General features: G+C 41.6%; 1 protein-coding gene across 1 annotated transcript in view; it reads right to left on the bottom strand.

Moving 5' to 3' along the window:
* LNX2 (ligand of numb-protein X 2) overlaps positions 1–15,302 on the bottom strand; it is a 200,065-nt gene that overhangs the window by 49,997 nt on the left and 134,766 nt on the right. The window contains exons 5-6 of the mRNA XM_069202212.1: positions 8,172–8,371; positions 3,004–3,372 (exon numbers count right to left, since the gene is read on the bottom strand). Of these exons, the coding sequence (XP_069058313.1) occupies positions 3,004–3,372; positions 8,172–8,371 (569 nt within the window). The remainder of the gene's footprint in view (positions 1–3,003; positions 3,373–8,171; positions 8,372–15,302) is intronic.

Genomic DNA, 15,302 nt, shown 5'->3' with positions numbered 1-15,302 from the left:
CTGCATCCAGTGAGCCAAAAGTGGAGGATGCTCTTTCTCCTACATCACCCCCAAGGGATGGAATGAGCTCCCCATTCTCATGTGATCTGCCAACTCAGTCCCCAAATTAAGGAAAAAAATGAAAACCTGGTTCTTCCAATGGGCCTCCCTCGGACATTCCAGTCTGCATCTTCCACTATACAGCAGGATAGCCTCCCGGATGACATGGGTGCCCTAAAAATACTTACTTTAGCAATCCATCAGGTTGTGTTATTTTATTAATATCTGCAGGGCTTTCTGCATATTCGGCCTGGGCTCTTTCCTGGCTATGTTGTAATCATCTCTGAATAATAAGGCATCATAATATAAAGTAATTAGCAATTGCTGCCAATTGTAACAGCATTTTCCAAAGAGATTTAGGATCGTCTACAATGTGGCCATAATCAGAGCCAACTATTATGTGAATAGACACTCTGTGGACTCCCAATAAAATCCATCTACCACTGTTATCAAGACTCTGCAGAGTAGTTTTCCATCCACAATTGATCTCGAAGCAAACTGGTCATGGTTTCTCAGGAGTGACGACTAATGTGCATCTCTGCCCAAGACAGTGCACCCTTAACATGAAGGGAGGCAAGCCTGAAGATAGCTCTACCCTGGGGAAAATGAGAAGTAAGGGGAGAGAGAGAGAGTGAGAGACATGCGAGGGCCTGGTGTCAATATGGGCTCAACACCTTATAAGATGCCTCACAAGTACTCACTAGACTTTCTGGTTTCTACACCAAAAGCACAGAACACATTATAATGAAGCCTGTATTTACAATGAACCTCTCCAAGGCCCAATACTCGGAAGGGTGCTTACAAGGGCTGGGTAGGAGAGGTGCTGTAATTAGCCCCTCCACTACCAATAAACAGCCAGAGAACCAAAAGGGGAGGAAGCATCAATCAATAAGGTATTCAGTCTGTGAACCTTCACTATGAGGACCAAGGAGAGAGAGGAATGCCAAATGGTGAGTTGCACGGGAGTGTAGCTAAGCAGAGAAGGGGATGGGGAGGATATAATTCTGCTAACCGGGAACTAACTGCTGAGGGGACCGAGGAAAGGGAAAACACAGGAAATGTGAGGGAACGCCGAACTAGGAAGAACTTAGAAGCAAAAAGAGCCCAACAACTACTATAGTCAAGCATCATCATCAATAATTCTTGCCACTTTAACATGCATTGCCTGCAATAGTCAGTAAGGGAGCCGGGTTCATGGCCCTATTAGTCTGAACTTTGCAGGCCCAGCTGCAAAGGGCCATCCTAGTCTCCACTTCCTGTTTTCCAGAGCTTCCAGGCCTGTGTGTGCTTGCTGTAGTGCTTGAGTTAGTTAGACAGCTTGGAACATAGGGGGTCATTCTGACCCCGGCGGTCAGAGACCGCCGGGGCCAGGGTCGGCAGGAGCACCACCGACAGACCGGCGGTGCCCCGCAGGGCATTCTGACCGCGGCGGTTCGGCCGCGGTCAGATGCGGGAAACCGGCGGTCTCCCGCCGGTTTCCTGCTGCCCTGCAGAATCCTCCATGGCGGCGGAGCGCGCTCCGCCGCCATGGGGATTCTGACACCCCCTACCGCCATCCTGTTCCTGGCGGGACTCCCGCCAGGAACAGGATGGCGGTAGGGGGTGCCGCGGGGCCCCTGGGGGCCCCTGCAGTGCCCATGCCAATGGCATGGGTACTGCAGGGGCCTCCGTAAGAGGGCCCCACAAAGTATTTCAGTGTCTGCTATGCAGACACTGAAATACGCGACGGGTGCCACTGCACCCGTCGCACCTTCCCACTACACCGGCTCAATTCTGAGCCGGCGTCCTCGTGGGAAGGTTGATTTGCCCTGGGCTGGCGGGCGGCCTTTTGGCGGCCGCCCGCCAGCCCAGGGCAAATCCCAAAATACCCTCAGCGGTCTTTCGACCGCGGAGCGGTATTTTGGTGGGGGAACTTTGGCGGGCACCCTCCGCCGCCCGCCGAAGTTAGAATCACCCCCATAATGTCCTAACTCCTTGAAGTGTATTTCATTCAATAATCAAGCTGTTTCATTTGTGCACTTAAGTTTCCAAAGGTAACAATAGTAACCAGAGAAGGCTTACTCCATGGTGTGATAAAGGGATAGGGGCTCAAATACAGCATAACATCGTATTGTCAAGTCTATAACTCCTAGAGCCTTGGAGCTCACTTTGGCCATTTTACCGTCCACCCAATTTAGAGAATGCAGTAAAATGGCCAAGCTGAGCTCCTAGACTTTTCACTGTCCATAACCGCCAGATAACACCTGACAGTAAGAGGCAATAAAAATATGTGAATAACTACCATGGCTGGGAGAACCCTCTCATATCAAGGGGGTCATTGCTTTTTATTTTATTTTCAAAAAGAAAATTGCACTATGGGATTTATTTGTTAAAATAAAAAAATATTGAATATTTGCCATATGGCTCCGTCATATTGAACGAGCCGTCTGTCAAACTTTAAATGCATTGGTAGTATGGCGGTTTCTGCCAGTGCAAGAGATGTCAGCTGGGACAGTGGAAATCTCTAAATTCGGCAAGCTGCTGCTCCCACAGGGCGACAGAGTAAATGGAGTAAATCCCATTCGCCGAAACCAAAATTAGTCAGGCCCTTTGTTACTCAAATTTGCTTGTCTATAATACTTTAATGTTTTTACCAAGCATAGAAACGTGTTCTCGTGGGAAATCTGTGGAGTGTGTATCCATTAGTACTTAAGTGAAACTGTCCTTGTCCTGCTTGACAAATAGCTCACTTAACTGTGCAGTACACCACAATGGTCACCCACCCTTCCGTTTTGAAAGTTTTAAGAAAAAAGCTAGTCTGGGGATGAAGCGTTATATATAAATTATGTATTTGCTAATGTTTATGCAAATGTGAAGTATAATTAAACAGTGTGATAATTTGCAAATTAACTCTAATTGGGGTGATACACAAACGTTACTGAAATGAAGAGCGCTGAACACTGAAAAGAAACACCCGCGATTTACCTGAATTATTTGTGCCGCAATCTCAGGAGTGCCATGCTTCAGGTCGTGCCCATTGATGGCAAGGACTCGGTCATTGCTGCTAAACCTGCCATCTTGAGCGGCGAGCCCTCCTTCCAGCAGATCCAAGATAAACACACCTGGTTCATCCGTCCTCCGCACTAATTTAATGCCAAGCTGTTCACTCGAGTCCCTTTTGAGAAGGGTCACATGAAAGCTGTCATCCTTCTGGGAAGAGTTGTCGGCGGGGATATGGTGCCTGATGCCAAAACGTCTTTCTCTGAGCACTGCGAGTTGTAGAACAGTGCAAGGTTGAGAAAGCACAGTTCTGGCATAATTGTGAGACACATTACTGATGTCAACATTATTCACCTACAGAGCAAACAGAAATAATAAATATAAAACAGTGAACCATATACATAAACATAGTTTGAAGAACATTACATTCCTGCTCTGCTTTGCCTTAAAGCTGACAAAAATTCGAACGGAAATGCTGTGCATGTCTGTCTTGGCACTGCAAATTAGAATTTGTGTACCTGTTTTTTCTGACCACTTAGTTTTTGTGAACTGACCTATGTAATAATAGTTTGGTTCCTAAAGCAACAATTTAGAGGGGCCCGCAGAACGACCTGCTGAATATTCATTAAGCAGGTTAAACAAGGCAGATTACTTCTGAATGGGTGCAAAGACAAGGACAGTCGCCTGTTAGGGAGAGCAGACCACCAGTCTATCGTCGAATTTCAAAACTGATTTTTTTTTTTTTTTTAAACAGTCGCCTGATTTCCTTAAAGGAAACAGGCTACTTTAAAAATAGATATTTAGCTTTGTAAAACATCATTAAAAGTTGGCAGTGGTCCCCATGATCAATGCCTTGATCACTTCCAGAATATTGGAAACAAAAATATTGAGTGTTCACAAAATCGTGTCATAAATATCGAGGACCAAAATATCGAGAATGTAAGTTCAAATAGATGAGTATAGATTTACTATTCTTAACTCCACATCTACGTATCTTGAAGAGATATATATATATATATATATATATATATATATATATATATATATATATATGTATATATATATATGTTATTAATTAAGGTACATATATGTGGAGTTATATATAGTAAAACTATTCTTACCTATAGAAACTTACCTTCACTATATTTTTGTCCTTGATATTTTTGATACAATATTTTGGTAGCACAATATTTTTTTCCTGTAATTTTATCTAAACACCTCAATGGCTATTCCCTTTGGAGCTACTACCACAATTTGTAATGGGTTACACTGCAACTTATGAGTCAGTAAAGTATCAATGGTTTGTGACTGGAATTACGGTTGAAAACCGTTGACATATCGATCCATTATATTGAATAGGTGCTCAAAACAATCCCATTCCAAATACCGAACCAGCAACCATTTCGATACATATTGTGCAATACATGAACATTTTTCTGAATTGTAAAATGTACTTAATACATTTAAAAATGTTTTTAACCAGTCACTAACCCTCTGATTACTTCATCTCAGAGTTTGAAACAGGTAAAAAGCTTAGTACATTTGCCCCCATTTCCCTTCATGCTTCATAGATGGAATGCCAACATAGAACTATTAGAACCATTAGCCAGAGGTAAGGACAAACAGTGCCCCACCAGTGCTGCAGCTACCAATGCCAAGTAACCTCTCTTCTGTACCACCACCGATGAACGCACGAGATTGAGGGTGGTTACGTATCAATGATTGTTTTATTGACATATTCTGTATCTCTGCATTAGTTCTTCTACGTCAGTGAGACATTGTCTCCTGCCATTTTGTCCATACTCCATTCACCAGTTCTGAGCCTTATTTTCTTCCCATTCCCTGTTCAAAGCTTGGGCACAGGAAGTGGGCTCCAGTGTCCCAGCCAAACGTCTTTCAGTACCCATAATCCACCGTGTCAGTCCATTAATTTTTCTTTCCAATGGCAATATACTTCACAATTTCAAGCCTGTGACATGTGCATGACTCCAAACATTACCAAATGCAGACACTGCAATTTTAATAAACTACAGCCCCTTGTTAAGCTTCTTTTGTATTACCACAGTGCTGGGAAACGTGGTTAGCACATATCTCTTGGGCCACAGAAATACCAACGAATTGTTAAATGACATCCAGTTGGGTTTCAGAACACTTTGGGAATGCACAGCCAGTATGTTCACTATAGGATAGGAAATGTTCCCCCTGTGACCAAGGTCAAACTCAATTTTCATACTTTATGACCTTTTGGCAATGTTCAATACAGTAGGCAACTCTGTGCTGTTAGAATGTGTGGAATCCTTCACCAGAATCGGGAGGCCCATCCATCCTTTCCTGGTTCTTATTCTTTCTCTAAAATCACCTTATACAAATCAAACTAGTTCAGATACATTTTGAAACTACTGATATCAAAGTTGGAGGCATGAAATATAAGACACTTGGCCAGTCCTCTCTAACTAGTACACAACATAACTTTCAGCACATCATCATCTATCATGTTTATGTGGGCAATACATAGACATGCTTCTAAATGAAATATGAGCCAGGGCACACAGAACTCCTGACAAAGACTGTGCTTCTATGTCACATGGACTCCTAACCTGTGTCTGCCTAACTCACATGGACCTAATCAAAACTAGTCCAGAGTGTGAGATAGTCCACAGTACTATATCCATCCCCGCCCTAAGTCAGTGCTACGGCCAAAAATGCATTCTGTCATGTTTGTCAGCTCTGGTGAGGGCAAGAGAAGAGAAAACATCCCTTGCCGAAAGACACTAACAATGTTACTTGCTCCAGTGGGGATCTCCAAGCTTAATAACAGCTGAATGCATGATAGACCAACAAATGCTGGAACCACGCATGCCTGAACAACGCGGTCGGAACAACTACTGTGTTGTTACAACAAATGCCTTTACCACGCATGTCTTTACAACGATTTTTGGTTGTAAAAGCATGCCTAGTAAAGGCATGTGTGGGAGCGGCATGCGTGGTTCTACCATGCGACCCCCCACCTGCCCTAAGGCCCAGAAGTACCCCACACCTAATACTAAACCTACCCCAACCCCACCCCTAAAATTAAACTACCCCAGATACCTCCCACCCACCACGAGCCCTAAACCCTTCCCCGACCTCTTCCACCTGACCCCCCACCAGCCCCATAAAATAAAACTACCCTGGCTCCCCACCCCCAAAAACAAAACTACATTGATCCCAACCAGCAAAAACCAAACTACCCCGATCACCCAACCCCCACCCCCATAACAAAACTACCCCGATCCCTCACCCCACCCCTAAAAACAGAACTGCCCTGATCCCACGCAAGGTAATCGTTGTTCCAGAGTCGTTGTTCCGGACGTTTCCCATAACAGCTACAACGTCTACACAGGCTTCCTAAAAACAGCTCTCCTAGTTCTAAAGAGCACAGAGCCACCCCACTGTTATATATAAGGTTTGGTATGTAATTCTAATGCTATAAAACATTCCCATCCTCTTTCTCCAGAAATTAGTTGCCATGTCTTTACTGCGGCATATACTGTGAATGCTGATGGGATTTGGTGTGGAAGATCAAAGAAGTGAAACACACTTTTGGGTCTGATTCACAAAGGTAAATTTACCCTTTTGTGCAAGTTTACTGCAATTTTGGTATTCACAAACTGCAAGTTTAATTTTACTAATAGCAATTTAACAACTGCATACGTCACACATAAAAAGATAAGCCTGTCCTATCAAAATGTTAGTTTACCTTTGTGAATCAGGCTCTGTATGTCTATCCATGGTAGTCAGTGATAATTTCATTATTTTTAGGTTTGCACAGAAAGTTGAAGCAGGGATGCCATCTGCTACTTAGCAATTACGCCCACTTGATGGGACTAGTAATAGCATACCATACGGCGGTGGGCATCTGGCAGCTTTTTCCTCATTCGGAACAAAAAAATCCATGGAACTTGCTTCTGGTCCTGCATTTTAAAGTTTTGGATAAGCAAGCCATACATGATATCCACAAACAAACATTGAAAAAGACCACGCTACTAAACGTCTGATGTGGTCACAATACAAAAAATAAGGGCTGAAGGTCAATGTTAAATATACATTGAAAAATGAACAATGTGATTAGACTCTAAATTCAAAGATGAAACTAACAATTATATAATATGTACATTGAGTTCTAAGGAATGCAAATTAAAAGTGTAAATGGAGAAGGCAGATTTCTATTGTCAAGAAGACAGGTACTGTTAATTTCGTCTGAAAAAAATTGCAAAATGAATGTACTTCTCTAGGTATGCTGTAATAATATATTAGGGACAACTTACCACACTCAGCATCTGGGCTTCAGGTAGTAAATGGAAATAGCACCACAAAAACTAAATGTAGACGGTCAAAACTGCACAAAATAATGTTAAAACTTTGTTCTGCAATCTGACATTAAAACATAGAATTTAATTATTTCTTAATTTAATTCTTACATTTATCAATTATATTTTTTGTCTACAGTCTCGGACATGTTAAAAACTTCAAAGCTGCCTGGTAAAGGATGGTTTAGGCTATGGATGGATGATCTATCTAATGCATGCTATCCAAGCTTGTGCTCTGGGAGTAAAACGTATTTTAATGAATGTGTTTTGCAAGAAAATGAATCGGATTTTCAATGATTATGGTGTCAGTGCCACTTTCCTGTTTGAATTCCTCCCAAAATGACATACGAGGGATGCAGTCCTCAAGAATAATAACATTCAAAGCACAAACAGACCCAAAATGTAGATTGTAGAACTCATGTGCTAACGTACACAGTACAACAGCGTGTTATACACTCGGGGCGCTGAGTGAAAAAGTAATTTATGAGTACGAGGAACAGTACTACAGGGATACTCTTTTGTATGCTCTACCATGTCTTTGTGAATCAGCCCCAAAATGTACAACTTCCCATTAGTCAAAGTGTAAAAAGGGCACCGTTGTTTCTATTTGTACTAACTGTTAATAAGTATACCCTGAATATTCTAATTTTATTCTTAGAAGTATTGTGGTCAGTTCATAAAGACACGTGAGTACATAAAATGTACTCCAAAGTGCCTTTGTGAGTAAAGCACCATTACACATAATGGATGTGCTCATACAGATTGGAGTAAGTTGTCTAGCGATGACTGATAACCAATCCATACCTGAAGTATTTGATCTCCAGCAAGGAGTCTTCCATCCCTGGCAATAACTCCATCTCGATAGACTTCTTGAATGACGATGTTTATCAAGGGTGTTTCGTTGCCGCCCACTATGCTAATTCCCAAATCACTGTAAGAGGCTGCACGTGGAATTTCAATGGTAGTAATCTCTCCTTCAGGCAGGCTGGCAGGCTGTTGTGAGGCTGTAAATTTGAGAGAATCTCAAAACAACATGTATAGACACGCTACAGCAAATTCAAAACACATGGATTGGACTGTTAGGAGCACTCAGGGCAACAATGTTGCAACAAAAAGTCACACCTCTGGCAAACTCCTTGCCTGACCCTCCCATTTATTTTTTATATGCTCATGATAAGGTTACTCAAAATTATACCTAGCAATAAATAGTCTGAACTCGTAGGTTTTGTTCTTAATCTTCAGATGATATTTTGTAGTACATGTGTGATGCGCTGGCCTCAAATTACTTAAAAAGCAAAAGTATTAAAGACAACATAAAACACTAGAGAATAGGAAAATAACAATGGTTTAGAAAAATATGAAATTCACTGCACGTGTGACAGTAACTAAATACTATAGTGACTAATCCACTCAAGAAAAAACAAATTACCAAACACCTACAGATCCATTAAGAATTGGTTCCATAAAGAATGTTGTTGGTTACAAACTAACAAAGTGAGGTGGTCACTGTCCGCCCCACGGTACATTCCCCCATCTTTGCTGAAATCCACTTGCCACTGTAAAAAGCATACAAGGTCTACGATTGAGTGGTTAGGCTTGATTACTAAGTCCTGGAGGGAGTAATGTACCATATTTGCATTCAACACATTTAACATGGTTTGACAATTTTACAGACCCTAAAAAAGCAATACGTTCTGGGGTCCTCTTGACAACAAAACAGAGCATATAAAACCACAACTTTGCTGCAAAGCACAAAACAATTCAATATCAAATGGTGGATGTAAGCTTCAAGGTGCAACAAAAAAGCCACTTCTTTCCAGATATATCAGCATCACTTTAGGATGGATGTGCAATAAAAGACTGCGCTCACTCATACACTATCCTGACTAAAATACCCCTCTTTACTTCTCATTTTTGCTTATACATTGTTTATGTCATTTTTTTTATTTATCGATTTCTAACTTTTAAAATTCCTTCAATCCTTCTTTATTTGTCTTTTTTTTATTTTTTATTAATCTTTTGTTTGTTTTTGGGGTAACCTCCGATCTTTCAAGTGTGACATTAAACAGGCAATGGGAGTCGGGGAAAATAATTGATACGCTCAAAGAACTGGGTGCAACTGCCCAGTTGAAATTTCCACCATCCTTGAAAGTTATGGAAAATAATCAAATGTATAATTTAAGAGATTGTAGAGAGGTAGACGATCTGATCAAAATGTTAGAAAAGAGTGGTCAGTCTGGTTAATTTAATTGGCTGTTCCGGCAATGTTTAATGTTTAATTCTGACCCAGTGGAAATCTCTGGGGGAGATATCGCCCAGAGAAGAAGGAAAGGGGGGTTCTCCTAGGTATTAAGGGTGGAGGTGTGGGTTTTCACAGGATATGTAGGGAGGGGATGGATTGGGGAAGGTGATGGGAGCACTGGGTGGGGAGCATAAAGGGAAAAAATGAAAAAAAGGTCCTTAGTGTTGTGAAAAGGGAGGGGGGTGGAAATGGGCTTGGGCCCTATTCTGGACGATTACAGTAAAGGACTTGAAATTCCTGTCATGGAATGTCAATGGCCTACGGGTGAAGAGCAGACAAAAATGGTTGGATTAATATTTGAAGGATACCCCAGAAGATGTATTGATCCTGCAGGAAACACATCTTTCCAAGCAAGAATGTTTTCAACCATGCAGATGGGTACAGCAGATACACATTGTTTATGTCGTTTTTCATTTCTCGATTTCTAACTTTCTATCCTTCTTTACTTGCCTTTTTCTTTATTTTGATTCATCTTTTGTTTCTTTTGGGGTAACCTCCATACTACTCTTTTTTCTCGTCCTAGTCCACTTTTAGGGTTTCACCTATTTCTCCTCTGTCTCCTTTGGATTTATTTCCATTTCTATTCCTTTTTCAGCTTTTACTTTTGCTATATCATGAGGTGGAATTGGTGCTTTTTTCCTCATCCTACCCCTCTTCCCCCGCTTCCTAAAGGCTTTTTCCAAATTTTCCCGATTTATGATTTTTTAAACATTTTAATATTTTGTATTTTTTCTTTAAACATGTCAAATGTGGAATTATTCATCTAGTAGTATTGAGGTAACAACCCTGACTCGCCTAGGCTATTGGCTTGACTCCTTCGGTACATTACAGGGTCACAAATGTGCTTGCTTCCTCTTACATTCCTGCTGGTTGGTTTCTATAGGTCTATGTCCACATCAATCCATGAGGAATCCTCATCATTGCAAGTAAGTGAGAGAATCAAGACATGTTTGGTGCTGGAGAGGGACCACATCATTTAGATCAAGAAGGGAGGCAAAGGCCTGGGAACGCCTGTGCTGCCCTCTATGCCACTGCACAAAAGAGACATTCCTAAATGTATCCAGGAAAATAGGAGCTACTTCGCTAGTCCAGGTTAGGTGAGGAAGCGACCAGGATAATTGTGCTAAGATCCAGTGGTGTAACAAAACTTGAGGGGGCTCCTCTGCATTGCACATGGAGGGGCCCCCTCTGGACTCACTCTGGAGCTCTTAGGTCAGGGTACTGTGCTGGGGGGCCCTCACCGCAGGGTCTGAGGGGGCCTTTGATTCGTCACTTTTAAGATCTCCTTGCCATACAGGATATGAATGCTGTAGTGCTTGACATAGCACACATAACCTGTACCAGCTCTTACTGTCCTTACTCTGGCAATGGATGTGAGGATTGCCATCTAAAAGAAAAAACAATGTTTTGTAGGATCATTTATATAGTGCTTTCCATATTCATTTTTTCTATTAGTGACAATGAACCTATGTGAATGTATCAACATTTGTAGTGGAGGTTGCCTTTTCTCAGTCTCTAACAGCTTGGGCTTTCAGAATCATGGCATCTTCAGTGGTTTACACCCTTTTATTTAAAATAGTTTGGCATGAGAAGGTGAATAGATATTTCAAATTGTCTGTAGCAACAATGTCATGAAAGCATGAAGCAGATAAAGAAATGCTTTCTCTACATCTTCACTCTTGGCATTTCAACTTTATTTTTAAGCACATCCCTTGTCTGTTGCCAACTCTTGGTGTACGCTGAGCAAAAATTGAACATGTGGGGTGTCAAGAAGGGGGGAATTTATTGGTTGCTGGTACTTAAGCATTTTCTGTCTCTCTACTCTTCCGTTTAATGTAGGCACAAGTATTTTATATGACTCCTAAATAGCCTCAGCTATTGTTTACGTTTAAGGGATGAAGGAGACAAAGTGATTTGCTGAGGATCATAAACGGTTGCCACGTTGGGAGCTAGGATTAGAACCTAGATCTCCAGTATCACATCTCCAACATAGCAATGCAATCACATACCCTCCCAATTTTTTATTAAAACTACTGCAGCTCTTTTTTTAGAAGGATCCAGTAAGTTAACTAGAAATCAAGCAAGGTGACACAATAAAAAACAGAGACTCCTCAAGATGACGTCAGAACAAATTTGAAAACTGGAAGCACTGCTCCCTTAAACATAGGCAGACTGTCACACAGTTCTGCAGCATCTAGTGGACTCCTAGGTAAGAGAAGTGTAGCCTAGACAGAGATCTATCCTGCAGGTGTAGTATATCTAAAAGTCCCAATTTCTCTTATCAGGATTGCTCTAAATTTGTAACCCACTTGAGCTGTGCCTAGAAGACACACTAAAGCATACAAAGAAACTGAAAAACACATACAATGCCATAAGCAAAAGGAATCAAGACATAGATAGAAGAGGTTATAAAAGTATATGATCCTATGATAAATACCGGTAAGCCTTGAGTTGTTCTACTCAGGTAAAGAAACTCTCCTTACTCCAGTGGCAGACCCTTGAGCAAGGACCCAATAAATCACACTAGGAGACATGAAAACATGCTCTTCCTTAAAATCAACAAAAAAGAGGATACTGGGGCAGAAATGCCACTTAAAGCAGCAAGAGGCATAAAAGTTCAAACAATATGACTTGACATTTTGATTACACAAGATTTTCTATTACAATGCTTTTCGAAGAGGAAAACAAGTTTTCTAACCAAATCAAAACATCTATTAAAGCACACATAAAGGCTTCACAAACAGTATAAGAATTAGAGGCAATGGCAGTACAAGCTAACAAAGACCAGCAGGGAGAAAAGACACAGAGAAAAACATTACACTAGTACACCTCACTGTAAGTTCAATATTTTCACATCTAATCTGGGTAATGGCCATGAAAAACTAAGAGTTGGATTCTAAAGGCACTGGATAAAGGCCTTAATATGACAAAATACAAAAGTACAAACTGGTTTTATAGGAAGGAGAAGCAGAAAGGCCAGTAACAAATAGACATCCCTGGAAGTGAAACATCACTTTACATACAGAGAATGCAAGAGTATGACTGAAAGTATCACTTTGAGAGCAAAGAGGAAACACATTCTTCTCATCATTTCTGGGGAATACCATTGCTAATATTAATTTCAATACTATTGACAATGTAATTGTACAGAAATAAGTTGAACAGCCTAAGAATCAAATGTTAGAAATCAGCATTCTTATTATAAGAAGATCATAATGTAATTGATGAGTGATGGAAATGACTACCCTTTTGTGTGGCATTCCCCCATATTATTTGTCTTCTGTAGCTGAACTCAGTTTTGTTGACCATAGGACTGTTCTGCCTTTACTGTTGCTAACCTGTGTTGAAGTGCGTGTGCCGTCCCTTATAAATATGATAACAATGGCATATCCTTCATTAGCACATTTTATTTACTTGTAAGTCCCTACTCTATGGCACACCATGTACCCAGAGCCTGTAAAGTAAATGATATTGGAAACCATGTCTGTGGGTCTGTCATTGCAGCCTAGGTGGGCAGTTTTAAACTGCCATTTTGACTTGGCAAAATAAACCTTTTGCCAGGTCTACGTCTTCCCTTTTAATACTTATAAATCACACCCTAAATGGCCAAAGGTCAGGGTGCATGGTATTTAAAATGTAGACATACATACTTTTGTTTTACATATCCTGGCAGTGAAAAATCTCCAAAGTCATTTTTCACTGTGGCAAGGCTGGCCCTTCTATAGACAATCAGTGTTACATTGTAAACCTTATATTGAATAACTTCATTTTGGCAATCGATTGAACAATGATTCATGGTCTCAAAGTAAAATTAATTGAAAAATTCAATCTAATGGTCAAGCTAAATTTATATTACTATTTTGAAAATGCCACTTTTCAAAAGTTGGTATTTTCCTGCCTAAGCCTTTCTGCCAGTGTTCAGTGTCACCTAATTGTTAATGTCTCTCCTGTCATTAGGTGTGTATTGCTCCCAGATAGTGGACAAAGGGCTTAGGTGTGGGGAGATGGTTTTACCTCTGGCACAATGGCCATTTTTGCTGTGCACAGAAACTTAATAGCAGGTCTGTTATTGGAGCCTGGGATAGTTTTAAATTGCAATTTCTACCCAGCATAGTAAATGTTTTGCCAGAACTAAACTGTCCCTTTTCATACTTATAGGTCACCCCTAAGAAAGGCCCTAAATGCCCATTGGTCACGGTGCATACTATTTAAAATGTAGGACATGTTTTCTTAAGTTAAAATGTCCTGGCAATGAAAAATCTCCAAAGGTATTTTTCTGTTTGGCAAGGCTGCTTTTCCCATAGAAAAGCAATGTGACGACATTATAAAACTTATAATGCATATCTTCTGCCAGTGTTCAGTGTTATTTGTTTGCTAAAGGCTCTCCTGTAGTGAGATAGTGGGCAAAGGGCTTAGGTGTGAGGAAATGTTTTTACCTCTGACAGGATGACCATCTGGTCTATTCACAGGAACTTAATTACACTTCAAAGTTGACGGCCCTGTCACAAGCAGATGTAACTCAAACCTAGGCCTGTCCCATTCTTTGTCCTGCTTGCTGCCAGGCACCAATCCAGTGGGAGCGATCTGCCCACAGAATCGGTTCTGAGTGACCATAAGGAAGGGTTTGTTCATTTTTAGAGGCAATCTCCTGGGTGAACACAGGGAGTTCTGACCAGGGGAAGAAAGGTTCTGCTAAGCTGGATTTAGGAAGAGAGGGGCATTTTGGGATAGCTTACAGTTAAGCAAGCAAAACATACTGCAAAAGAGAGTAGGGTCACCTCTTGGGAACACTTACACCATTGGTTTGCAGGGGGCCAGGAGCTCCCCTACCCACAGACAGGCACTGGACATAAATGTGGCACCCAACACTCTCCTCAGAACACTCCTGGACCTGTGAAGAATTAGATAATTTAAACCAAATTCTCACTGTGCACTAAATGAAAGAATACAGCCAGAATACAGTAATTTTAATGTTGCCATTACCCAATGCTACACCCCTTCGGAACAGAAAACATACTCAGGGCCTCATTACGAGTTTGGCGGTAGTGTGACTGCCATGTTGGCGGTCCAATTGCCAGCAGGTTGGTGGAGAAGACCGCTAAATTATGAGTATGGGGCGGTTCATACAGAAGACAGCCAAAGCACCGCCGGCACCGGCAGGCAGGACAGACCACCGCGGTTGAATGGAGGCACAAACAGTCTGGCGGAGACCATGTTTCTGTCGGACTCATAATAAGGTTGCACACCACCAATGTGACCGCCGCGGTCAAACCACCACGGAACACCAGGTGGAAGCAAATAGTATAAAAGTAGACACTCACCTCCAGGAAGCCATACACATCCGGATCCGCCATGGAACCACAACTAGACATCATCCCGCTGCTCCTGCTCGCAGAAAGACAACTGAATCATCGCCACGGATGACGACAACAACCGTAAGTACACACACTCACCTGTTATATTTGTAAAATGTCAAAATCTGTACAGTTACCTAACGTACCATAGGGCAGAGGGGTGCGAGGGCTGCACACATTTAGCAGTACAGGGACACACATACTGCATCAAAGACACCCACACACCACACACACTGAAGCCAGCACACACCACCATAAACAACACACAGTTACGCACAG

The sequence above is a fragment of the Pleurodeles waltl genome, chromosome 8, assembly GCF_031143425.1.
Source record: "Pleurodeles waltl isolate 20211129_DDA chromosome 8, aPleWal1.hap1.20221129, whole genome shotgun sequence".
NCBI classification, from domain to species: Eukaryota; Metazoa; Chordata; class Amphibia; order Caudata; family Salamandridae; genus Pleurodeles; species Pleurodeles waltl.
Note: the sequence above shows the minus strand (reverse complement) of the source record. Positions and strands in the feature narration are given on the sequence as shown.